This window comes from Aureobasidium melanogenum (assembly GCF_000721775.1).
Source record: "Aureobasidium melanogenum CBS 110374 unplaced genomic scaffold scaffold_14, whole genome shotgun sequence".
Taxonomy (NCBI): domain Eukaryota; kingdom Fungi; phylum Ascomycota; class Dothideomycetes; order Dothideales; family Saccotheciaceae; genus Aureobasidium; species Aureobasidium melanogenum.
This window is the reverse complement of record NW_024470066.1, coordinates 180,199-205,717: the sequence shown is the minus strand read 5'-3', so window position 1 is coordinate 205,717 and position 25,519 is coordinate 180,199. Positions and strand designations below refer to the sequence as shown.

Sequence of the window (25,519 nt, the reverse complement as noted above, 5' to 3'; positions counted from 1 at the left end):
TTGCTAGAGGTCGACCTGCCGCATGATCCAGCGCGCATAGCTCCAGGCGACGTTTGCATGTCACACCGCATTGATGGCGGCTGCTGTGGCCATGATGGCCATATGGGTCTGATGTTGTTGTCAGTGACGGGTGTGTTGAGAGGAGAGCCGGCGCAAACATAACAATCAACTCGACAAAGCTCTGTAAGCTACGGTCGATTGAGGCTGCGGTAGGTAGACTACGAGTCAAAGTCTGCGGAGAGATCGATGTGCAAAAAGCAAAAGCGCACGGGCCGCACAGCAGTTGAATTGAATCAAGGTCTGGCGCACAGATCCGTGGGCGGAGGCAGTTGCAGTCGCAGGGTGGGCGTTCGCGCCTTCCGCTTCTTGCTCACCTTCACTTTCGCTCCTTCACTCTCTCATCACTCGCTCAAAATCGACTCGCCCTTCGCCTACCACTTCACTTCTCGCCAGTGACACTCCTGTTTGCGCCCTGCTTGACATTCTCCACTCCGACGCTAGATGGCCGATTGATCCGACACGCCTATCGCGTCCTCCCGCTTTGTTGTTGTTTCCGCACGCGCATCCGGCCCACATTCGCGACCGTAGCCGCAACTATCCTGCATCTCGGACGTTACCAGCCTTAGACGTCAATCAATCACAACACCTACTTCCCCTGACGCTCGCTCCGACCCCTCACTGCTATCGCGCATCAATTCCGACTGTTTCGTTTGTTGTTTAGCTGCGCGCAAACAGACGCCCGCCATGGCTTCGCACAAGCCGAGCGTCTCCACGCTTCCACGCGACTTCAAGTTCTCTCACACCGACATCGAAATACCACAAACACCAGCTAGACCTTCTACTGCCGTCGACTCTTTCGATCTCGAGGCGCCTGCGCTGCCAAAGCAGACGTTCAAGCTGCGCCGTCGCCCACGCGATCAGCAGACTGGAGCAATGGACGAAGCTCCCATTGTGCCCAGCATCGAGATGAGTGAAGTAAACGAGCCGGCTCACCACACTTCCACCTACTCCATGACGACTCCGGGATACCTCGCGCCACGTGCTGGACACCTCCGCCTCTCATCACCACCTAAGACACCTGCATCGCAAGTCACATCCTACAACATTGACTCGACGGATGCCACCGAATGGTCCATGTTCCACCCAGTCCACATTCACGACATCATCCAACGACCATCTTCAGCTCTCTCGACCTTCTCCGACTCTTCCGCGACATCTCAAGGAAGCAGCTTTGACTCAAAATCATCATTCGATGCAGGCAGCTGCACAAGTCCAGAGAGCGACATTGGCGATCCATTTGCTTTCTTCGAACGCAAGTCGGGAGCACCAGGATCAACTACTCCGTCCAGTGGATTCCCTAATGCCAAGCGTATCAAGACAATGCGCCATCCTCACTTCACTCCCGAGATGGACAATCATCTCTGGTTCACGTACATGACCTACGTCCAGGATCCGAGGGTCACTCCGTTTAAGATGCTGCCTGGCACCTCACCACCTCTGGGCGTCTGTCATCGTGTCGCGCGAGAAGCCAAGGCAACCTGGAGACCAAACCGCGTTTCATGTGCTCCTAATGGCATCCCACGCATCTCCATTCAGTGTCCGGACTCGTCCGATCCTGTCAGCCCGTCCGATGCTATGGACCAGTCAACGCCGACTGCAGCCTACTCGCACAACCCCGTCGCACTTAAGTGGCCGCGCTCGGAGGGTGCCACGCGTCGTCGTCTGCGTGAGTTGTGTAAGCGCAAGCCTTCTCTCTCTGCTCATTACATGAGACTTTTGCGCACTCGCAGCCCCTCTCCCTTTGAGTCTTCGAGCAGTGTTAGTGCTAGTAGTAGCCCTGCTCAGCAGCCTGCCCCTGTTGCTCAGCCCCCTACTCCTCAACCTTCCTCATTCTCCAGTCGCAGTATGAATGTTTCGCTGGCTGAAGCCACAGCACCTTCGATGCAGCCAGATGGTCCGCTTGCACAGCTTCACAAGCGTACCCCTCAGCCTCCAATGGCCCCTCAGCAGCGTCGCGGATCCGATTGGTACGCGCGCATCGGCCGTTCAGGAGCACGTGCTGCTCATCAGAAGAGCCAGTCTCTACAGCTCGGTCTAGGCTTGGGCTCCTCGTCTGGCATGCAGTCGAATTCTTTCGAGCGTGGCAGCATTCTGGCCTCGCCCTTCGATGACAGCGAACCGTCGCGCCAAAACTTCTTGGAGAACATGAACAAGACACAATCTCTTGGACGTGCCTTTTTGAACAACAACGCCAACCGCCTGACAGATGCCGGTCCTTCATTGCGTTCTCCCTTCCCACTTGATGGTCCTATGCCGAGCGTCAAATCCCTGAAGCGCAGATTTGGTGTCGATGATCAATCTGGATCCCAACAACCATCACTCGAGGATGTCTTTACCGCTCCTCCTGCATCTTCCAATCACCCTATGCGCAACCGTGGCTTCAGTTTGAGTGCTGTCAACGGCATGGGTCAGAACGCTAACAACAGCTTCCCCCAGCTGTTTACGCCTGCATCTTCAACTGCCGATCACAGGATGGGCGAAGCTTCGGACAATCTCAATCTGCCTAAGCTCGCACAGCCTCCCAGACTTGGCTCTCCATTCTCTGGCGGCGTTTCGAACAATCGCTTCAACACTTTCCCACGTCGTTTTACGCCACGCGAAGCTGGACTGGCTGAACAACCCTTTGAGGAGCGCAAAATGTCCACAGAATCCCAGACCGACTCATGACACGATTTCACTTCTTATGTTTCGGGAAAGGCTGTCTCAATATTTCATGCAGGCACGTTAGACGAGACTTGCCCACGGATCAGCGACTAAACGCTCTATCATGACTACAACGAACGAATCTGATGGAGATCATTGAACTTTCCTCTATACGATTTCTTCTAATCTGTTTTTTCTCTTCCTTCTTATGGCAGGCCAAATCATAGTGTACTCAACTCTCTTATCCTGGCCTGCTTCTTTCCTCTTCTTCTGGAGCGCTGCTTCCGTACTGTCGTCATTTTGTTTCTTCCTTTTCTTTCGGTACTGTTTTCCTTTCCTTATATTGTCCCTCTGACGAAGCAACGAGACCAGAGACCTGAGCAACGCAACAACTATACAAATGCATAGGACCGGTGGTGCACGGAAGGGGTGTGTTGGCAAAAATCTGCTTTACAGGGTTGTTCTGTTCTTTTTCTTTTCCTCTTTTCCTTACGCCTTTGAATCTTGTCAGTGGAAAACGACTTTGATGTTTTTGCACATTGGAGGTCACTTTCTTCTGACTTGGCACACAAACAACACTACAAAAAAAAAATATCTAGGAGGCGCAGTTCAGGGGTTATACGGATGCATTGGGGGGTGTGAGTGGATGCATAGGACTGGTTTCCAGGAGTTTTCCTTGTTTCTTTCTTGCATGGTCTCATTTTTCTATCTCTGGGGAGTTCTGGGTTTTCTTTATACAGGTCAAGGGGGGTTTGAAGCCGACGCTGTTGATGAAATGAATCATAACCTATTTTCTCTTTCTACATTTCTCTTCTGCATAACTGCTCCATGGGTGCTTCTCCTTGCTTCAATGTAACAGCCAAAATATGAAGGACCAAACTGTAGCGATCGGTCTCGTTTCTGATAGCCAGCTCGAGGGGCGTGTCAATGTTACCCTTCTCCTTATACCCGCGCACGCGTAGCGAGTGCTGGCCCTCTCGCTTGTAGGTCGTTATACAGACTAACTAGGGTAACTCTAGAAATTGAAGATTATAGGCTTGTCGGAAGTGAAGATGGCTTCGTATTCATCGTCCTTGAGGCCGTGGGAGGAAGTGCTAGGAACATCTTTTTTTTTTACTCCATGAAATGTTCAGGGCTGGTTCGTTTCGTTCTTCGATCCTTGGAAAAAATCACGAAGGATGGTAGCTGTAAAGTTTCTGTTGCCCAGACTGGCTGGTTCATCATCATGCATGTTCTTACACATAGCTATATACAGAGTTCCTTCCTCCCATCTTCTACCACGCCACAACGTTTCCCCAAAAGCCTCCTCGCTAACCATCTACCCATAGTTGAACGGGTTTCTACACAGCGGACAAGTACTAGCATTACTCGTCTTGAACCACTTGAACAAACAAGAACTATGGAACAAGTTCTTACACGTGCTGCACCTCTTACTCGGCAACTGTTTATCTCCAGAGATGATACTGTAGCAAATGGCACATTCGGATTGGCCTTTCAGTGCGCCAGTTACATTGCGTTTCCAAGTTGTAAGGCCATCGATGAGGTTGCCGTTGCTGAATTGGATCACGCCTTGTGCGTTACGTAGCCAGGATTGCCATTTGCGCTCGTCGGCGGCCACGCGGTTGAGGCCTTCGATGCGTGCGGAGGCCAAGGGATAGGTTTCGGGCAAGCGCAAAACGATGGCCATGGTTTGTTCGTCGACGAGATAGGAGAAGTGGACTTCGCGGCTGCGAGGCGAGACTTTGACGGTCCAGCCTTCGTAGTCGGGGTCATTCTTCACGCTATCAGCCCATTGGGCTACAGAATCTAGAGATGCAGACACCAAAAGAGGGGCTATGTATTTGGCAGTCCAGCTCTCAACGGCCAAACCCGTCTGTCGCGATTTGATGGCTAGGAATTGGGATTTTGTGAGTGAGGGGACGTGCATGAGGGATTGGTAGTATAGGTGGGCTAGGAGCCAGTGCATGCGCTTGTCTGCACTCAAGCCTTCGAGATCACCTGTTTGGTCGAGGTAGTCGAATTTGCGAATGTCGTATTTCGATACGTCGACAGGACGGCCACGGACATGACCCAAGAGTTCCCAGGTAAGCTCCAGCAAGTGAGCGAGATATTCGCCGTCGCGGAGGGCCTCGACGTAGTCAGATTTGACCTGATAGCTGGCGTTGGCGAAGTGATCGAAGACTAGTTGCCAGCTATAGAGGTACGCCTGCAACTCGTGAGGAATACCTGTGCGGAAAGAGGCATCTGCCAGGCTGTCCAATGTGGGTGGTGCAAGCAGCAAAGACAACAGCTCTTCGGGCAGTTTAGCTGTCTTCTTCTCCAAGGCTGCGTCAAAGGAGACTTGCTCCTGTGCAGCTGGAATGACGCGATGCAGAATATCGAAGGCTGTCTTTTGCAGAGCCTTTGATGGTGTGTAGAGGAGAGGGTATAGCTCGGCCTCGTCTTCGACCTCGCCAGTAGACCACTTTGCGACTTCACTGCCCAGGAGCTGGAATAGAGCTTTCAGAGGTTCGTGGTGTTCGTCGGACTGACCTTGACCTTGTCTCACAAGGTTCATCAGGCCCATGTAGAGTATCTCAGAACTCTCCTTCCAAGCATCAACAAGATCATCGTTAGGCTCTTCGCCTGATTTGAGGCTACGGAGGATTGAGCAAAGTTGGAGAGTGGTGTAGATCAAGGCCATGCGGCTCTCGTCAGCGACTTCGTCACGAACGAAACCCAATTCCCACGAATGCGCCAAAAATGCCAGAATCTGTGACCAATGTTCACCGTAGATATCGCTCACGCCAGGAAGGACGAAGAGCAGAGTCTTGCAAGTCTCAGCTTTGATAGGAGTAACAATATCGTCATTGTCAAGCCAGGGAAGGACGTGCTTCATCAAGAAGATAAGACGCTGCTTGGCAACAATGCTGTCGGCCTGCTTGCTCTCAGGGAACAAAGCATTGAGCATGACGAGTTTTGTAATGGCCTTTTCAGGAGACTGTGCGGCGTCCAAGCCAGTGAGATCAGCTACCAGCTCGTTGGTCTGTCTGTCGAGCTTCTTGCTATCGGATAGGGCTTCCTTGAGACCACTGGCGCAAGCAGTGAAAGGTACAACATCTTTGGCCTTGTAGAGCTGCAATGTCTTGTCTTCGTACTCCTGAACCTTAGCATGACCACCGCCATGGATGGACTCAAGGTCACCAAGTGCGTGGCTTAGCGCTTGGGCATGGTAGAATGCAGATGTACTGGTACCCTTTGACTGCTCGAAAAAGTTGTCGAGGATTGTGCCAACGAATGCATAAGACGATGATGCATCCTCGTATTGCTGGAAGCAATCTCCAATGAATTTGTTGGCCTCATTGACAAACTCGACAACCTCAGCCTCGGTCTCTGGGTTGGGTGAAGCAAGACCTCCTTCTGCCGTTAGAGAGATGCTTTCGGTCAGAAGAATATGCGTGATATAAAAGAGCCGGAATAGCTCTTGTTGAGCCTCAGACTCAAGTGCTTGAAGAAGAACACTGTTGGAGAAGACCCTTGAGGTGTACATTGCATATCTCAGAGCCTGTGACAAGCCATCCGCATCCCTCAAGATCTTGGAAGGGTCGGACTTGGTCTCAGGATCCACCAAATAAGTGGCCCCTCCCAAGACACTGGTAATGGCAAGCGCGATTGAAGGTGCAGTAGCAATGAATGGCGTGACTGCGGACTTCCAAGAGTCCAGATCAGGCAGAGCTTGCTTGGCAACTTCCTGCTTCTTCTGATCAAGGTCGCTATCCTTGATGAGATTGGCAGCCATGTCAAGAACTTGAGGCATTGGCAGCGAGCTTGATGACACATCTCGCAAGCTCTGATGTACGACATCGAAGAGAATAGTTTGAGAACCAGCCTTGTCTGCCTCGGTCACGATACTCTTGCTGATGCTAGAGGCTTTGGCAGCTAGTGATTCATTGGCAGATTCTTCCAATAGTAGAAGATTAGGCAGAAGCTGAGATCCATTAGGCTTCTTGATATGCTCCTTGACAAGAGCCTTGTTGCTTCGCGAGATCTCTTGCAGACCGTCCAGAGCAGAGTCGGCCTTCGCCGATATTGAGAGCGAAGCAGTGAGGTCTGCTAGCATACTATCAACAGTCTCTGCAGAAGCCACGCTTGGTGTACCCTTGAGGATGCCTGATACAAAGCTCCATTGTTCTCCTGTTTCTAAGCTAGACTTGAATTGGCGCTGAAGGAATGCTTGAATATCGCCATTCTGAGCGGCAATCTCTGCAGCAGGTTTGACCCTGGGTGAAGCCAAAAGATTACGGAAAGCGTTCAACTTCTCCTCCGAGTCTGGGGTATTACCAAGAGCGGTCGCGGTCTGATTCCATGCGTCGCTGAAACGAGAGTTGGTCTGGAAGTGATATAGGAGTGAGACGAGCTGTCTTTGCGAAGGTGAAGACAACAATTCTGGCAAATCTTCAACGACAAAAGTTGCAATAATGTTTTGAGTCTCCTGGTCGTTGGCGAGTAAAGCTTTACAGTGGTTTTGCAATTCATCCACCGCGGCAGCAGCGCCATATGGCTTGCCATTCCTCGATCTGAGTAATTCGAGGGACGCTTTGACGATGTCCTTAGCTGTCTGGGAGAAGACGGCCTGCAGAGATTCTGGAAGTTGATATTCCTCCCGTAGAAGCTCTGACTGAAGCAAAGCCCATCTCTCAGCAGCAGAGGCGACGTGCGCTTGTGACTTTTCGAAATCTTTAGACTGCTCAGGAAGTGATGTCCGAATGTCCTCAATCAGTAGTGTGGCATATTCAGGCCACTTCTTCTCCAGAACAGTTGGTAGACGCTTGCAGAATGCAGCTTTCGAAACATTCCAAGCAGGCTTGGCTCCAGAGATGAGCCAATCTGAGGTACTGGGAGATGGTCGCAGGTACTGCTCAATTGCTGGAATAGCCATCTTGTTTAGCAGAGTCTCATGCTCCTCATCAGATAGAGACGCAGTGCTTTGGATCAGGTCGAGGATCTTAAAGTAGGTGAACCATGCTGCAGATGCGTTGAAGCGATCGTCCTTCTGGCTGACACCATCGTGCACTGCATTTAGCAATTCTTCAGCTTCAGAGTATTTTTGAGGCAAGATCTCCGCAGGCAGCTTGCTAAACAATAGCCAAGCGTTGGTCCAAAACTCAGCAGGTCCAGCCTGAGAGCCGCGCTTGATACAGCCTCGTAATCTTGTGCTGGCTGGCTTCTTTGATGTATAGCTTGTAGTCCAGGCATGAGGGAAAGCATCTGTAAGCTCCACAAGAGCCAACATGAAATCATAAGATGAGCCAGTCTGGTCGTGAGGGAGGGCCTTTGAGATGTAAGCTTCGCTGATGGTGGACAGGTTAGCCTCGACAGCAGTCTTTTGCTTAGACAAGCATGTACGCAAGAATCGATGAATAGATCTCCTGACGACAACGTCTTCTTTGTAGGACGCCAACTCCCATATCTTGCTCTGACCAACAATGCCTTCGTATGGCTCCTGCTGTTTGGCCACTTCTTCTGTCGCAAGGTCATTGAGAAGGTTTGAGATAACGGCAATACTCGTGGCAACAACGCGTGAGTAGGTAGCCTGAGCATCAGCGGGACTAACACTTCGCTCGTCGCTTAATGTCTGAACCGTCTCATTCAAAAGAGCGTCTCTGCAGTGTTCAAGAATTGGTTGTTGGAAAGCCTTTCCAAGGTTCTGCAACTTCTCGGGAGTGTTGAAGACGTGCTTGAGAGCATCTTGAGCAGCTTTGGCAGCGGCACGATCACTATCTTGAGCGCCTGCAAGCCAAGGTCCAGCGATTCTGGACATGTGTTTCACCATTCTCTTTCCGCTTTTGACGGCGATGTGACCAAGAACATTGTGTGCCAATTGACGCACGCGGCGAGCGCTGTCTATTGAGAGACGGGGATATAGTTTGACCTGGCCGCATATTAGTAAGGATATTGATTCGAAGAAGGCGATGTACAAGAACGAACCCATGCTTCCAAGACTGCCTCCTCGATCTGCTGGTCGGGAGCAGAGACGTATTGCTGGAGTTCCTCGAGAGCCTTGGCCTTGGTTGTGCTGTCCTTTTTGGTCAAGTTCTTGAATGCTACTCCCACATTGGGGTCCGAGATGTTTGAGAGATCCGGCGGTTCACCGATCCATGACAGCGGCGACGAGGATACACCAAAACCAGTGGAACCAAAACCCCCACCAAAGCCGGTACCTCCAAAAGAGCGTGCACTGCTTGCTTGAGGCTTGAATGCCTTCTTCATATCGTGTTGCGAGCAAGATCCAGATCAGTGCGAGTGTCCGAGGAAAGACGGAAAGAACAATTAGTGAATGTGTGGAGCAACAATTCGAGTTACTGGTTGCTTCTCGTTCAAAAGTTCGTGTCGCAGTGCGCCGAAGCAATCACTGATGTCACTCGAAGAATAGGCTACAACCGTCCGTGCGCACCATCGACACTAGCTACTTCCAGACGGCCCTTGGTTCATCTGTTTGGTGCGCCGGCTGCCATACAACTGCAGCCTTGATCTTCAACTCCTACCTCAACCTCTGAGGAAGAGGTACGGTCCGCCAAGATGAAGTTCATGATTGAGTGAGTGATACGCCGCCGCACGACAAGGCCTTACTGATCCGCCTAGTGACCTGCCAATTCTCTTTCCATACCCCAGAATCTATCCAGGTGAGTTACTCGGCGGCAAAACAATCATTAGATTATATACTGACCGTCTCTACAGAACAATATGCGTAAGTTATGGTTATCTGAAAAATCTTGTACAAATGACTGACAGGTTTGAAAAGATACATGTGCGATCTCAAACGTAAGTAGTAGAGGACCAACATGCAGATCAACCACACTCATGCCATGACTAGGCACTCTGGATGCGGGAGGTCACTGTGTCTTGGAGATGCCTTCAGGAACTGGAAAAACAGTGACTCTGTTATCTCTGATCGTGGCATATCAACAGCACTACCCGGAACACCGCAAACTCATTTACTGCTCGCGTGCGTTATTGCCCTTAGACACTCACACTGAATCTTCTGACGTGACCAGGTACAATGTCTGAGATCGAAAAAGCACTTGCCGAATTAAAAGCTTTGATGAAATATCGAGCGGAACAACTTGGCTATGTTGAAGACTTTAGAGGACTGGGTCTTACTTCACGTAAAAATCTGTGTCTGCATCCTTCGGTCAAGCGAGAAAAGAGTGGCACCATCGTCGATGCCAGATGTCGTTCCCTCACAGCAGGTTTCGTCAAGGAGAAAAAGGAGAGGGGCGAGGATGTAGAACTTTGCGTCTACCATGAGGTAAGACACATGATTTGCTAGACTCTGCGCAGAGGCTACTTGCTAATTCTATCAGAACCTCGATCTTCTGGAGCCACACAATCTGATCCCGCCAGGTGTCTTCACGTTTGACGATGTGCTCAAATATGGCGAGGAGCAGAAGCAATGTCCATACTTTACAGTTCGACGAATGGTATGTTTGATAATGCATTTCGGCATGCACTTTCTGACAAGTCTACCAGATGCCCTTCTGCAACGTTGTCATCTACTCATACCACTATCTACTAGATCCCAAGATCGCCGAGCGAGTATCCAAGGAACTCTCCAAAGACTGCATTGTCGTTTTCGACGAAGCTCACAACATCGACAACGTTTGTATCGAGTCATTAAGTATCGACATTACCGAAGACTCGTTACGGAAGGCTGGAAGAGGTGCAGCAAATCTGGAGAAGAAAATCAGCGAGATGAAGACCACAGATGCAGCAAAATTGCAAAACGAATATGCAAAGCTTGTGCAAGGTCTTCGAGATGCGGATGAAGCAAACGATGAAGGAGCTTTCATGAGGAACCCAGCACTGCCGGACGACCTACTCAAAGAAGCCGTGCCAGGAAACATCCGAAGAGCAGAACACTTTGTTGCTTTTCTCAAACGTTTCGTCGAGTACCTCAAGACTCGCATGAAAGTACTGCACGTCATTTCAGAGACACCGCCATCTTTCCTCCAACACCTTAAAGAGCTCACCTTTATCGAGAGAAAGCCTTTGCGCTTCTGCGCAGAACGTCTAACATCTTTGGTAAGGACTCTGGAGCTGCAAAACATTGAGGACTACCAACCGCTACAAGAAGTCGCCAGTTTCGCTACCTTGGTCGCAACATACGAAACAGGCTTCCTTCTAATTCTCGAACCTTATGAATCAGAAACCGCCACTGTACCCAATCCCATTCTACACTTTACCTGCCTTGATGCTGCAATCGCCATCAAGCCAGTCTTCGACCGCTTCAGCTCGGTGGTCATTACCTCCGGAACAATCTCTCCTCTGGAAATCTACCCAAAGATGCTCGGCTTCAACACAGTGGTTCAAGAATCTTACAGTATGACACTGGCTCGTCGTTCTTTCTTGCCAATGATCGTAACCAGGGGAAGCGACCAAGGCGCCATCTCCTCCTCGTTCACCATTAGAAACGATCCAGGTGTCGTCCGCAACTACGGCAACCTCCTCATCGAATTCTCAAAAATCACTCCTGATGGTATCGTGGTCTTCTTCCCTTCGTATCTATACATGGAAAGCATCATCTCCATGTGGCAAGGCATGGGCATCCTCGACCAAGTCTGGAAACACAAACTCATCCTCGTCGAAACACCCGACTCGCAAGAGACCTCGCTCGCACTGGAGACCTACCGAACAGCCTGCAGCAACGGCCGCGGCGCAGTCTTGCTATGTGTCGCCCGCGGCAAAGTCTCCGAAGGCATAGATTTCGACCACCACTACGGACGCACTGTGCTTTGCATCGGCGTCCCCTTCCAATACACCGAATCCCGTATCCTCAAAGCTCGTCTCGAATTCCTCCGCGAAACGTATCGGATTCGCGAAAATGACTTTTTGAGTTTTGATGCTATGAGGCATGCTGCTCAGTGTTTAGGTCGTGTCTTGAGAGGAAAAGACGATTATGGAATCATGGTGCTTGCAGATCGCAGGTTTGGCAAGAAGCGCACCCAGCTTCCGAAGTGGATTAATGCTGCTTTACTGGAAGGCGACTCGAATCTCTCTGTTGATCAGGCTGTAGCCACAGCAAAACGGTTCCTCAAAATGATGAGTAAACCCTTCCCGGCAAAAATGCAGGAAGGAGTTTCCACATGGAGTATTGAGGATCTGAACCGCCATAAGGAAAAAGTGGACAAGGAGAGGGCAAGGGATGAGAGGAATGCAGGGATCAGTGGTGATGCTGTTATGAGGGAGGCTCACCAGACCGCTGAAGATGAATATGGAGATTTGGATGATGAGGATATTATGCAGGTTGATGCTTGAGAGGCATGTAATCATTAGAAGAAAAGCACATGGCAGTCAAGACACATTGTATCCAAAGCAGATGATCTGAGCATGTCCCTTTTCAAGAAGGCGTCTGGCACTTGAGATACTGACTGCATCCAAGGCAGAACTTATTCGACTCGTTCTCACATCAATTATCAGCCGCATCTCTCTCCAGCAAAGCTATACACTATGGAAGAGGTCACAGTGGAGCGGTGCAAAAAGACATGTCTTGTAGGAGTTTGGGTATTTGTAGTTTTGATAAATTTGGTTCATGGTCCAGAGAACCAATGTAGTAAAGTGTAACAGAGCAGGCCAGTTATAAGACATTCGAAACGCCAGTAGAACGCCCAATGCAGAAAAAAAAAACACTCAGGCAGTCCCTCCTATGCTCTGAGCTCTCATTTTTTGTTCGCTTTCCCCCTTTGTAGCGCCATAAAACAACAAGACTTGAAAATGCAGGCAGATTGGAAAGTTGTTCAACCCGCTCATATACACCAGCGGTAACTGGCATAACGACCAGCAGTCTCGGACTTTCTGATAATCTTGACGACCTGACCTCTACGCAGACCCAGATACTTGGCGACAGGATCCTCAACACGGATACGAGGCAACTGCGTCTCCTTCAAACGATAACGATCAAGCAGTGCCTTCTTCTCCTCGGGACTCAGCAAGATATGCTTAGGCACTAACTCGTGCTTGGTAATATTAACCAGCAAATCCGTCTCTTGGAAAACTTCAATCCCAATAGGTAGATTTGCAGCTTGTTTAAGTGCAGAGGTAGTCACAGAAGCACTGGTGATGTAGATTCCAGAGTAAAAGTTGCGGTCGTTGAGGAATTGGGCAAAGTTGCGCAGGTGCTTGATGCCGATTGCGGTTTCTGTGCTGAATTCGACGTAGATGGTGCCGATTTGGGGTTCGGGGTTGGGGTTGGATTTGGTGGGCAGGGCGGTGTATTTTGTGAGCATGGCTTCTGAGGGGCGGGCTTGGAAGTTCATTTTTGATTTGCTGGAAGCGCAAAGAGTGTTAGAAGGGTATGTCGTGTGAGAAGAGTTGGCGCAGAGAGACGTACTTGACTGCGCCGCTGCCGTCGCCGCATTGATCGCGGAACTGGTCGAGAGAGACATCGAGTTCGTCTTCGGCGAGTTCGTAGCCCTGCGATATATGCGTCAGTCTTGATGATGAAGCAGTAGCAGGTTGGTTGTGGGAAGTCTGACTCTGTCGTAGCACAGCTGCTTGGTGGTCTTCCAGACGCGCCAGAGTCTGGAGGTTTCGCGTCTAGTCTCGTCGTCGGCCATGGTCGCGGTAACGGCGAATGTGAAGTTGGAGAGGGAGAGTGAGTCGTGATGCGATGAATCGTCGACCTTTGGCGCGCCAAAGATTGGATGCTTCGTCTTCGCAGTGAACAATTCTGCCGTTGGTCTTGGCGGACTCTCGCTTTACCGCCTTCGGTGCATCTCGAGGGGCAGGCGCAGCTCTGGAACGTCGTCATCTGGAGAAAGTACCCAAATGGCCGCTCCTTCCATTCCCAATCTCAACAGCCTGCGTGGTCGAACGGGTCTACGACGAGGTCGAGGTCGCGGACGCCCTACAGATCCAGATGCTCCCACTGAAGAAGATGCTCAAGATGCTCGCGACAAAATCATTCGCCAGACCGACGGCGACGCTTCCAATTCCCGCTTGAGTGCTGTACAGCTTGGTTATTTGAACGACGAATTCGCAACTTGTTTTCTGCAAGGCCAGATACCTAGACGCTACCCTCTTATCAATCGCGGCACTTATGTCCGTACCTCTGCCATTGATCGTCTGGTCGACAATTTTCTTGCTACTGCTATTGATGCACAAACCTCGAATGAATCTGCTGCTCCTCTAGCTCAGATCATTTCACTGGGTGCTGGCTCCGACACACGCTTCTTCCGCTTACCATCCTCTCGAAGACGATCGATCCTCTACCACGAACTCGACTTCCTTGACAATGTCCGCGCAAAGCTATCCGCCATAACCTCAACCCCAAAACTCTCCACCCTCCTTCCAACCCCCCACATCTCTGCCGATAACTCCTCGCTCTTATCTCCAAACTACAACCTCCACACTCTCGACCTACGCGACCTCGCCTCTACAACCCCACCTCACATACCAAATCTATCAACAGATCTACCAACCTTACTCCTCAGCGAATGCTGCCTCTGCTACCTTCCACCCCAAACAACCTCCTCAATCCTCTCCTACTTTGCTTCCACAATCCCTACCTCCCCTCTCGCAATAGTCCTCTACGAACCCATCCGCCCCTACGATTCCTTTGGCAAAACAATGCTCTCAAACCTCGCTTCCAGAGGCATAGCCCTGCAGACCGTAAAAAAGTACTACTCCCCAGCCTCCCAACGCCTCCGTCTCAAAAATTCTGGATTTGTAGATGGACAAGGTGCAGCAGATGTCGAGCAGATCTATTACGGTGATGAGTGGGTGAGTGAGACAGAAAGAGATAGAGTCGAGAGATTGGAATGGTTGGATGAGGTTGAAGAGTGGAAATTGTTGGCATCACATTACTGTGTTGCTTGGGGTTGGAGAGATGGTGAGGATCAAAAGGTGTTTGGGGAGGCTTGGAAGCATGTCAGTGGGCAGAGGACGGATAAAGAGGTTGTTGATGATGAGATCATGTAAGAAACGAATGTTATATACCCTCCCTCTTTTTCTAATGACAAGAATGAACCACATTTTATATACACATCAAACGTGCTTTATATGTCACGAGATACGCAAGATATGAAGAAGCAGATTGAACAAGTAAAACAAAATGTATACGATATGCAAAGAAAGAAAAGAAATCGGGTTATCTACAAAGACGACTTCTGGCTTTTATGCTTTTTAATGCACTGAGATCAACTATCACCTTTACTCATCCTTGAAGGCACCGCTTTCCACATCAACCTTACCAACACTCCACACCTCCTTCATGTCCTCCTGCTCATCACTCGACAAGCCCAATCCACCTTGACCACCCTCAGCCTCCCTGCGCTCTCTAGCCTGCGCACCCAATCTAGTAGCAATACGCTTGAAGTAATCCTGAATACTTCTCTTGGGGCCAGGAGCAAGCTCGGCACCAGGTCCAGCCATGTACTTGGTAAACACGGCATCTTCTTCTTCGACGACGCTGAACATGGCCAAGAAGGCGGCTTCGGCGGCAAGTTTGACGGGAATGACCATATCGCGGACGCTGCCAAAGACGGCAGGGGTGAGGAGAGCAAGGTGTGGGCGGACGAGGTCGTTCTGCTCGCGGGAGACGGTGCGCAGGACGACTAGTGCCAGGCGGCGTGTGTCGACTGGTTTGCCGGGAGCGATTGCTGCAGCAAGAGCCTCCATGATCTGTTTGACGACCTCGAATGACTTGTCAGATGTAGGTGTGAGCAAGTACTTGCCAGCTGCAAGGACGCAGTTGTCTGCGATTGCCGGCTGGCTGCTGCCAATGCCTGAGCATATGGTAGAGGGCAAAGCATCAGCGAAGGGTCCAGTCAGAGACTCGGGAGCCTCAGCCAAGATGGAGTTGAGGGCAAGAACAGAGGGATAGGTGAGATCAGGGGTAAGGACACGAGCCTTGACAAGCCCACCAGCAACATCCTCGGGAAGAACCTTGATCAAAGCACCCAACAAACGTGCGTTAGTAATGGCAGATGCTTCGTCAGAATCACCAGCATCAGCGTCAATCAGGCCCAAAATACCGGTTCTTGAAGCCTCGTTCATGCTAGATCCGCACTTGACAACCACATCATACAATGCCTTCAACATGGCATTTCTGACACCAATGTCTGCAGTCTTCGAGCCAGTGATCAACTCAGCAATGAGAGGATCGATACGTGGAGTGAGGGTAATCAACGTACCAAGGGCCTTGGCGGCTCTGATACGAAGAATCTCACTTGACGTATCGGCAAGCGACTTGGCGAAAGTGCGTTGCAGCTGGGGCAAGAAGGGCTTGAGGAAAGCGGGAATCTTCTCAAGAAGGTTGTTGAGTGTGAACAAGATGGCAGCCTTGACTTCAACCGAACGTTCAGACACAACACGAATCAGAGGACCGGTGATCTGAGTGACGAAAGGTTTGAGAGCATCGGCACTGGTACGGTCGATGATGTCCGAGATTGCCAACGCAGATGCTGTACGCTGTTCGGCAGAGCCGTTCATCAAGCCCTGCAGGAAGATAGGCAGGATAGCATTGATACCCTTTGGCAGCGAGAAACCAGGCAGATTGTGGCCTGCAACGCCGACTTGGTTAAGAGTCTGTCTGGTGGAGAAGACCAAAGACTCCATCTCCTCCTTGCGCAGACGTCCAGTGAGAGCGGACAGGGCGGTCCATGCTGCCTTGACAACCTCGGTATCACTGTCGTCGAAGCTGATGAGCAACGTACGGATGAGGTCGGGGTAGTAGCGGGAGATATCGAGGTCACTTGTCTTGAAGAATGTGGCGAGATGCAAGTCCGCACGGGCTCTTCTGTGGTGATCTTCATGCTTGGTCAGAGCAAGCATGGCACTCATGGCAGTGTTAAGGCCATCGAACTCGTCGATGGACAGGAGCACGGCATCGAAAGAGTTTTCGAGGTCGGTACGCAGCTCGTCGTCCTTTGTCGCGAGCATGCTGTCCATGAGTGCGTTGAGAATGGTTGGCAATCTTCTCGTCATGGCAGAGCTTGCAACTTGAGCAAGCGAAGCCAAAGCCTTTGCGTTGAATGCAGTGATGGGAGGAGTGAGAAGGGTAGGTAGAAGGTTTGGCAGAATAGCATTGGATCTGGTCTGCTCGGTAAGCAGAGTAAGCAGAGCCGAAAGAGCATTGTCTGCATCTTCGTCGGATCTGAGCAGGTTGAGCAAGTATGGTAGAACTTGATCGATGGCACGTTTGCCGAGAACCTTTTGAAGGGAGTCGAAAGCCTCTGCGGCCGCTTCTCTGACGTCTTCGTCGCTGTCGACCAATGCAATACGTACGACGGAGACCAGAGTCTTCTCGTGATCTTCGAGTGATTCGGCGGAGGCAGATGCAATCAACTCGCGCAAAGCGATACAAACACCCTGCTTGGCATCCACGTCGGTAGTCTGAAGACCCTCCTCGAGAGTGGGTAGCAAAGTTGACAGAACACCTTCTCCAGCCTTTCTGATAAGCTCTCCCAGAGCATTGCCAGCAATCTCTTTCTGCTCCATGTTGGGACTTGCAAGGCGGTGAATGAGGAGCTGGGTGAGCGTAGGGATAAGCTCGCGAAGAGTACGAGGCGAGGCGACAAGTGCTTTCCAGACGTTGATGGATGCCGTGCGCACAAGGCCAGAAGTATCGCAACGGCAGATGTACAGTGCAGACAGAACCTTGTTGCGCTTCTCCTCTCCAAGAACCTCGAGGAGAGATTGGCCTGCTTCATTGGCACCTTCCTCGGCCTCTTCTTGCTCTGCGGATCCACTAATACCAGAGAGGTTGAAGAGCAAGTCACCGACCAGCTCAACGGAACTGAGACGGATGCGGTAGCTGTCATCCGCCAGACCACGTTCGAGTTCTGGAAGCAGCAAGTCAATGGCGCGGGTGGCGAAGTTCTTGACCAACAGTCTACCAGCGCGCAGAGCAGTCTCACGAATTGTGTCGACGTCGTCAGCAAGACCAGACAAGATCGGAGGAATGATCTTGGACAGGTAGTTCGAGAAGCTGTTACCGAAACATGCAGGCAGGTAGATGAAGAGTGACATGAAACCTTCGCGGACTGCGGGTTTGGAGCTTGAAATGTTCTGCAGGATTGTAGGCAGAGTCTCTTCGAGGCGACTGGTACCGAGACCAGCAAGGACTTCACTGAGAGCCTGGGCAGAACCAAGTCTGTCACCAGCACCAGTGTCTGATTTGAGAGTAGCCATAAGACTGGGTATGAGATCCGGCATAGCGTCCTCACCAAGCTTCTCGACAGTTGAGCCAAGAGCCTTTGAAGCAGTAGCACGAGTGGTAGGAACAGGGTCGACAATAGCGACTCTGAGACCCGCAACCAATATAGGCAAATGGGTGATGAGATCCTTGCGTTCAGTAAGATGAGCCAGACTGCCAATGATTTGGGAAGCTTTTCTCTTGGTTGCAGAGCGGTCACCTAGACCACGCTCCAGAACACGAACAACCAGCGCCAGTGAGGGTGCATCAAGGTAATGAATGAAGTTGACCTTGATCAGAGCATCCAGAGCATCGTCGGTGTACTTAGTAGGGTCACTCAGAGCCTTCAGGATGATGTCGACCTGACTCTTGATCTCAGGGTTGCTGATAACATCACCGAAGCGTTGCAAACTGCGGTTGGCAGATGCTCTGACTTCCTTGTGACTGTCGTTTAGAACCTCAGTCAACGGTGGAATGATTTCAGGCAAGCTGACAGCCAGTTGCTCGGGATCAAGGTACGCCATGGCTCCGAGAGAGTCGCAGGCACCCTTCTTACTTCTCCATTGCTGCTCATCAAGACCCTCGAGCAGAGTAGGGAGAACCTGCTTGACACCGTAAGAGCTCAAACTAGCGAAACATGTCTTGGCAGCATCGAGACATGCTTCACGGACGTCAATGGTGGCATCACCAAAGCCAGACAAGAGCTGAGGCACGATTTGAATGACGTATGGCTCGAAGATACGGCCCAGAATGAGAGAAAGGAGTTCGTAGGCGAGGAAAGCACCTTGGCGCTTGTAGGGATCCTTCTTCTCTTCAGTAGCGCTGACCAGGTTCGACATGATACGGAACTCACGAAGAGCAGAAACACCTCTACCCTTTACGATACCAGCCAGACCATAAGCTGCACCTCTCTTGGCAGCGTACTTCTTGGACGTGAGCATGGTATCCATCATCTGCTGGACATATTGTCCAGCCTGTTTGCTTGAAGCTTGAACCAAGGGAGGTAGGCATTGGGCGACGGCGTATTGAACAGATTCTGATGGCGTGTTGAGAGTTGTCAGGAGACGTTGAACAACCTTGGGCACTCTGCTGTCACCAGCCTTCAAGTGACGAGCAAGAGCACCATACAGAATAACGACTGCCTCATTGACCGCATCCTGAGTTGATGATCCGGACCCTCCTTCAAGAGTAGTCTCGAACAACTGCATCAGAGTCTCGACCTGTAGATTGCCCTTGGCAGCAATAATGGAAGTTGCGGCATCAAGCATGGAATCACGAACATTCACATTCTTGTCTCCCAGAGGGCCATCTGCAACCATGAATTGCATCAGGGGTACGAGTTGTTCACTCGTGTAGGTCGGGGTGAGTTGGTTGAAAGCAAGAGCAATACCTTGTCTTGATTGCCAAGGGTCGGACAGATCCATCTTGATGGGCATGCCATATTTGTCGCGCTGAGGTGCTCTCGGCTTCGCATCTTCTCTGTATGTATCCTGCAGGCGAGAGATAACGCCGTCTGAGATGCTTCCGTGCTCTTGTACAAGTGCTGCCAAAGATCGTGCGGCAGCACGGCGAAGCTGAATATCATGCGAAGTCAGGTATTTAATAATGGTGTTGGCTGATTCTGGAGATGTCTTGAGTTCGTTCTCAACCCAGATCTCGTGTGCCAATTCAACATTTTCCTCAACATCATCGTGTGTAGCAAGGAAGATTTCGTCATAAAAGTCCTTGCCAGAGAGCTCGAATTCAGCACTGATGGCTTGCAAAGCTACTTCGCGCACAGATGCTTCGGGCACAATGGTGGCCTTGACAACCACATCAGTCTCGGCTTCAGTGGCGTTTGGTGCAACATTTCTGCAGATGTCAGAGAAACAGTCCTTGAACAGACGGAAGTGCTGTTGGTAAGCTTGAAGCGAGGCAACCAAGACGGACAAGACCTCCTTGCGAGCCAAGCGCGGTTCACCACAGGTCTCAGCGTGGAAGCTAAGGAACTCAGCGGCAAGAATGATTTGTTCTTGAGCCTCCTCTTCCTGAGACTTGCCAACACCACCTTGTTCCAAGACCAAGAAAGCAAGAGGAAGGCAGTAACTCAGGGTGACAGCGTCAAGAGGTCTTTGTTCGCCCAAGAAACGTAGGCGGTAGAGTACACGAGTAACCAAATCACCAAGAGGTTCTTCCTGCATGGCCACAGGTAGAGTGGTCAGGCCGGCGGCTCTCAATGCTGCAACACCTACAAATGAGCGCATAGGGCCCAAACGGGAAGAAGTCTTCTGCGCACACTCAAGATAAGCAAGGACAGCAGCATCTCCAAGGATGAGTCCAGCTCCAGCGTTGATAACCTCAAACAAGCGTGCTGTGGTAACAGTGAACCAATCGGCTGCTTCGGTTGGTGGTCCAGTGACAAGACCAGTAACCATGCCAATACCTCTTCTCAACTTAGCTACTACTGTTGTAACGTTGCCACGAATCTCGGCTTCCTTTGCAAGCTGAGCATTCACCTTGGCTTGCTCGTCAGCGGTCAGCTTCTTCGTGGTGCCCTTCTTCTGGGCGAGTTGATCTCTGAGTTCTTGCTCCCACTTGTAGGTATCGTAGTCCTTGCTGTTCTTGCTTGGAGCTTGTGCTTGTGTCTGTTTTGCGAGGACATCAATGAAGGCGGTACCTTCTGGTGTACGGAAGATGGCAGCTTCTGTAGGGCCAATGTCGTGGAGCAATTTAGGATCCAAGTCATCACAGATCTGTTTTAGGACAACAGGAGTCAATTCCTCGGGTGCAACGAATACCAAGTCTGCGGTCGCTTGGAATGCAGCGAGTTGGAATGCAGGAATAGTAGAGAGCAGTTTGTCTTCAGTCACACGAACAATCTGGTCCACGCATTCTGAAGTGTTTCTTTTCACAAGCTCACCAGGATCGGTGCCTGTCCTAAGACAGGCCTCAATCCATGAAGATCTAGGCATCAATTCTGGTCGACACAAGACGAGTAAGTTGATCATCTGGCTGTCCAAGACACTCTGCTCAACCGTGGCTTGGCCGGCAGCGGCTTCTTCTTTGGTCAAACAGATGCATCGAATGATTTTGTGAAGTTCTTGTCTGCCAGTCTTTGCGAGTAGAGCGGCACTTTCCTTGCTTTCCATCTCGACATCGGCGGACCAGTGAGCGAGAGCCTGGGTGATAGTTTTTCCGACTGCCTCGGGCTGTGCCAAGTAAGCAGAGCGTAGTGAAGTGATTGTCTCAGAACGAGCAGTGACTGGTAGGCCAGAAGCCACGATGAGGTAGATGAATGTCTGGGCCCAGGCATCTTGAATTGCGGGACTCGAAGAAGCAATACCAGAGCTAGTTGCCGCAAGTGCTCTTGTCAGCCAAACCAAGTCTTCGTGAGAGGTAAGCTTAGTGTAGACGCGTGTATTCAGGAGGAAAGAAGGTTTGGGTTCGAGGGCGATGGCACGATCCAGGAGAGAAGCTTTCTTCACAACGGATGCATTCTTCAACTCTGCGAGCTGGGGAATCTTTGCTAAGGACAAAGCAGTGACAGCGCAAGCAAGAGTGACTTGTCCATTTTGTGTAGCAGAGACGGGGTTAGCAACTACCTCGTTGAAGGAATCGATCATCTTGCCGATCACTGCATCAATCAAACTTGCGACTTCAGGTTGTTTCAAAACATCACCCTCAAGCGACCAAACAATCTCGGCGATGCTCAGAGTCCACAACTTACGGAAAGGGAGTCGCTTCTCAGCAACACCTTTCGTGTAGGCATCGGTGGTTGCAGCATTTACAGCTACGCCCTTCTCAAGACCGAATTTTAGGTGCTTAGAGATTGCAGCGATCTCGGCACTTGCGGCTGCCTCGTTCGGCTCCTTTGCTGCGACTGGCGCAAGACCCTGTGGTATCGAAGCAGCCAGAGCTTCTGAGCTGTTCAAAGCCGCGAGCATTTGTGCGAAGATAATTTTCTGGTCGGCCGAAGGTACCTTTCCAGTCTTCAGAGGAGTCAGGATTTCACCCAAGACTTTCTCGATGAGCTTGTCGTCTTGCGAACGGCGAGCGGTTGCAGCGAAAGTTCTCAAAGCACCTGCACGGATAGTGGCGTTGCTAGACTTTGCACTTGAGACGAGAGGCTTCAGAAGGTTGTTTGCAAGGATTTCAGAAAGGTCGAGATCACTGGGCAAGGCCTCAATCATGGGAGTGAGAAGATCATTTAAGACAATCTCAGGAGCTCGCAAAAGTGCCTTTTCGATGGCGGGAATGATTTCCTTCTTCAGGTCTTCCAGATTGACGAAGGAGTTGAAGTAGTCAACAAGAGAATTCGCGATGGACTGAGGAAGAACGGTTCGTGATCCAATGAACTCGCGAAGGTAGAAAGCATTGTAATCGGCCTTTCTGGTCTCAAATGTGGCGCTGCGCTTAGGCAGACGAGCGCTAACTCCAGCGATAACTCCAAGAACAAGGCCATTTTGAGGGGTAGGTGTAGCAGCCTTTGTGGTGAGAGCAGTAATCGACTGGTTCAAGGCATCCTCTCCAAAATCGCAACCAAAGAGCTTTCTGAAGCCGCGGCGAGTAACACGGAGGACAGTCTGGTGGGTACTGTGACGAGGGTTGGAGCTCTCGAAAGTGTTTGTAGCGCGAACCAGAGCTTGGACGATCTTGAGACCCCACGTATCCCAGAGAGACTTTTGTAGGGCGAATTGTTGGAGGAACAGAGCACACCAGCGGATCAAGACGAATGCGTTGGCAGGGGCTAGACTAGGTTTCTTGGTCTCGTTCTCGACAGCAGCAATGAAGCTAGACACATGGGCCTCGGTTTCGGGGGTAGAGAAGATAGCGACGAGACACAATTCCACAGCCTGTCGCGATTGTGTATCGATGTATAGAGGGTATGTGTCGAAGAGGAGATTGAGAAGGTTGGGCAGTTGTTCGAGAGGATATTCTACATTGGGTGGTCAGAGAAGTGACCGGTAAAGAGGAAAGAGCACATGGGTGGCACACACCTTTGCTCACGATCTTGTCGTGCAGTGAGAGCAGCTCAGCAGAGCGCCTCTTGGTGGAGCTGGAGAGGGCAACCTGGCGCAGACGGCCTGCGTCCAGCATTTGCTCTCCATTGACTTCAGCGTCTGCCATGGTGTGCGATGCGCTATTCAAAACGCCGCAGACTCATATGCTGAATCTCTTCAGTACAAATGGCAGTTGCGATTGACCTAAAGATGGGCAGTTTTTCGCGACTTCCAACACCGACGCTCTGCACATCGACACCGAAACGTCTGTGCGTCGACTGTCGTCACATGCGATTGCGGGCATCATTCAATCGCGAATTTATTCATCGTTCCTTCCCAAAACACGTCCAACAATTTCACTCATTTGCTGCTTTCTTTTTTGGGCTCGCGACTATGGTGGCCAAGAAGGGCAAGAAGAAGGTCGCTTCTAATCCAGCTCGTGGTTTCGCCACAACCTCTATCGCTAGTAAACCGAAACCAGAGAAGAAAGACACCGACACGAGCAATGAGCCATCCGAGAAACAATCCAGCGTATCTACGCCTGCCGCTGCTGAGAAATCACCGCCGCTCAGTCAACAAGGACAGAATCACGAACAACAAACGTCAAACAACAATAAATCTTCCGCGGACAGAGAACTGCATGAGCTGAGCCCGGAGGAGCTTGAAGCTCGACTAGAGTTGTCAGAACTACAATCCTTTATCGATCAGCAAGGCCCAAAAGTGCGCAAGGAATCGGCGCGCCAGGTCACGCGTCTAAAAACAGACCGTCGTGTCTTGCGTGGTCAAGCCGATCTGCTCAACATTCGAGAATGGTTACCTGAGGAATTGATGCAACAGATCATTGATCTTGCTTTAGATGACACCTCGTCTACCTCTACTCCATCTTCTACTACTACCAATAAGCGTCTTTCTCAAGATGAATTGCTCTCCAAAGTGTGGCAACTTAGTATGACTCTTGCTGACCTGGACGTTGAAGAGGATCAAGTGCGTAAAGTGCTTCAACACATCCTCGTCAGTCCTCCGTCTGAAGAGAATGGTGGCCTTATCTGGGGCCTCTCAGAGGCCTTGGATTGGCTTGCGTTGCATAGTGAGCCTGGTCAATTGCTTGATTATGATGCTATTAAGCCTAAGCCCCAAATCTCGAACGTCCAATTCGACGAAGGTAAGTCTTGTGCCGTTTCTCTTTTACTCTCCACATCACCGAACTTTTTCTGATTGCCCCAGACAATGACTCCTCAGGGCCCGCTACGCCCTCAATACCTTCAGCCGAGCGAACAGCGAACAAAGCTGTCTCCACGCCCTCGAAACCTGTCCAACAACCTATCGATGCCCCCTCTCTTGTCGACGATGTCGAAGTCAGCGATGTCGAGAGCGATCTCGATCCTGACGAGATGCTATCTACATATCTCCGTACAAAGTTACGCCTCTATGAACGCAACCCTTCTCTCGTCAATGATTCGACCAAGAAATCTAAAACTCAAAAGGGAAGGACAACGCTGAGCCCACAAAAGCCTACACCAGGAGAGTCTAAGCTCCAGCAGAGACTCAAGAGTATCGAATCAGATGTGTTGTTTGATAAAGACCTTGCCGATATGAGATGGATCGAGGAAAGGAATCAAATACTGCAAACACAATCCGAAAGGAAAAGGTTCAACTTGGCAGGAGAAGCTAAGAAGAAAGAGCTGGACGAAGATTCAACCATTACACCAAGAGAGAGCGCTACTGACGATGTCATGGCCGAGGCCGAGGCGGCCGCACAACAACTTCTTGATGAGATGGGCGCAGACGATGAGATGCTTGGAGGCATGTTCGGTGAGGCCACTGAGGGTGCGTCGAATGACGCTGCTTCAGGGCAACCAGATACCGCGAGTTCCAACTTGACAGTTCGTAACTTCGGAAAGATCACAGGAATCAGCCCTCGAAGAACTTTTGAGGAGGCTTGTCGATCACGAGATTCAGGAGCCAAGGTCTCTTTCAAAATGGTTTCCGCAACAACATACAACAGTCGCCATTCCGTCACCGTTCAATGGTCGAAAGACCAGGACATTATCGACGGTTCATTCACACCAGATGTCAGTGTCGCCTCGAGTGATCGGAGGACGGCCGTCACCATGACCAAGATCGCTTGTCCAGAGACACTTCAAAGCGAAGGTTATGTGTCTACGGTTGCCCTTTTCTTGCTGTTTTCGAACTCTCCCAAGGAGGAGAAGTCTGCTTTGCGTCTACCTCCTACGTTCAGAGATCTCTGGCAAGAGCTTGTTGATGCTCGTCAGGAAAAGCGCGACAATGCTGACCGCGAGGCAGTCAAATCACTAAGGGAGTTGGTCAAGAGCCAGGCGGAGGAAGACGGAGACGAAGATGTCATACTCACTGCTGGCTTCAGAAATCGTAATAAGGGAATGAGCGGCGTCTCCACACCTGTTGGTGACAAAGCTGAGAAGACTACAAAGATTGAAGAGTCTCAAGCACTCCGAGATTTGTGGGCGCGCAAGACTTCTACACCTGCATATCAAGAGATGCTCATATCTCGATCTAACCTTCCCATGTTCCAGTTCCGAGACGTCGCGCTTGATGCTGTGGAGAAGAACCAGGTCACCATTCTTTGTGGTGAGACTGGATGCGGTAAAAGTACCCAGATGCCTGCCTTCATTCTTGAGCATGAACT

General features: G+C 50.8%; 6 protein-coding genes across 6 annotated transcripts; 3 read left to right on the top strand and 3 right to left on the bottom strand.

Annotated features, from left to right (window-relative positions):
- Positions 1–744: 744 nt before the first annotated feature.
- Positions 745–3,111, top strand: M437DRAFT_76261 (uncharacterized protein; the record flags this gene model as incomplete). The annotated part of the gene is made up of 2 exons (XM_041026591.1): positions 745–2,610; positions 2,980–3,111. The coding sequence occupies 2 exons, from the start codon at positions 745–747 to the stop codon at positions 3,109–3,111; spliced, it is 1,998 nt and encodes a 665-aa protein (XP_040878608.1).
- A 910-nt stretch (positions 3,112–4,021) lies between these two features.
- M437DRAFT_51245 (uncharacterized protein) lies at positions 4,022–8,952 on the bottom strand (the record flags this gene model as incomplete). Its single annotated transcript, XM_041022150.1, has 2 exons — positions 4,022–8,614; positions 8,671–8,952. 2 exons carry the CDS (start codon positions 8,950–8,952, stop codon positions 4,022–4,024), a joined length of 4,875 nt encoding a protein of 1,624 aa, XP_040878607.1.
- Positions 8,953–9,261: 309 nt separating this feature from the next.
- M437DRAFT_85544 (DNA repair helicase) lies at positions 9,262–11,997 on the top strand (the record flags this gene model as incomplete). Its single annotated transcript, XM_041028301.1, has 8 exons — positions 9,262–9,278; positions 9,325–9,365; positions 9,421–9,430; positions 9,485–9,504; positions 9,557–9,688; positions 9,738–9,991; positions 10,047–10,163; positions 10,213–11,997. The coding sequence occupies 8 exons, from the start codon at positions 9,262–9,264 to the stop codon at positions 11,995–11,997; spliced, it is 2,376 nt and encodes a 791-aa protein (XP_040878606.1).
- A 488-nt stretch (positions 11,998–12,485) lies between these two features.
- On the bottom strand, positions 12,486–13,295 carry M437DRAFT_76258 (RPB5 subunit of DNA-directed RNA polymerase; the record flags this gene model as incomplete). The annotated part of the gene is made up of 3 exons (XM_041026590.1): positions 12,486–13,005; positions 13,070–13,152; positions 13,215–13,295. 3 exons carry the CDS (start codon positions 13,293–13,295, stop codon positions 12,486–12,488), a joined length of 684 nt encoding a protein of 227 aa, XP_040878605.1.
- A 211-nt stretch (positions 13,296–13,506) lies between these two features.
- Positions 13,507–14,658, top strand: M437DRAFT_51540 (leucine carboxyl methyltransferase; the record flags this gene model as incomplete). Its single annotated transcript, XM_041022199.1, has 1 exon — positions 13,507–14,658. The coding sequence occupies one exon, from the start codon at positions 13,507–13,509 to the stop codon at positions 14,656–14,658; it is 1,152 nt and encodes a 383-aa protein (XP_040878604.1).
- Positions 14,659–14,889: 231 nt separating this feature from the next.
- Positions 14,890–22,981, bottom strand: M437DRAFT_85541 (ARM repeat-containing protein; the record flags this gene model as incomplete). Its single annotated transcript, XM_041028300.1, has 2 exons — positions 14,890–22,790; positions 22,852–22,981. 2 exons carry the CDS (start codon positions 22,979–22,981, stop codon positions 14,890–14,892), a joined length of 8,031 nt encoding a protein of 2,676 aa, XP_040878603.1.
- Positions 22,982–25,519: the final 2,538 nt, after the last annotated feature.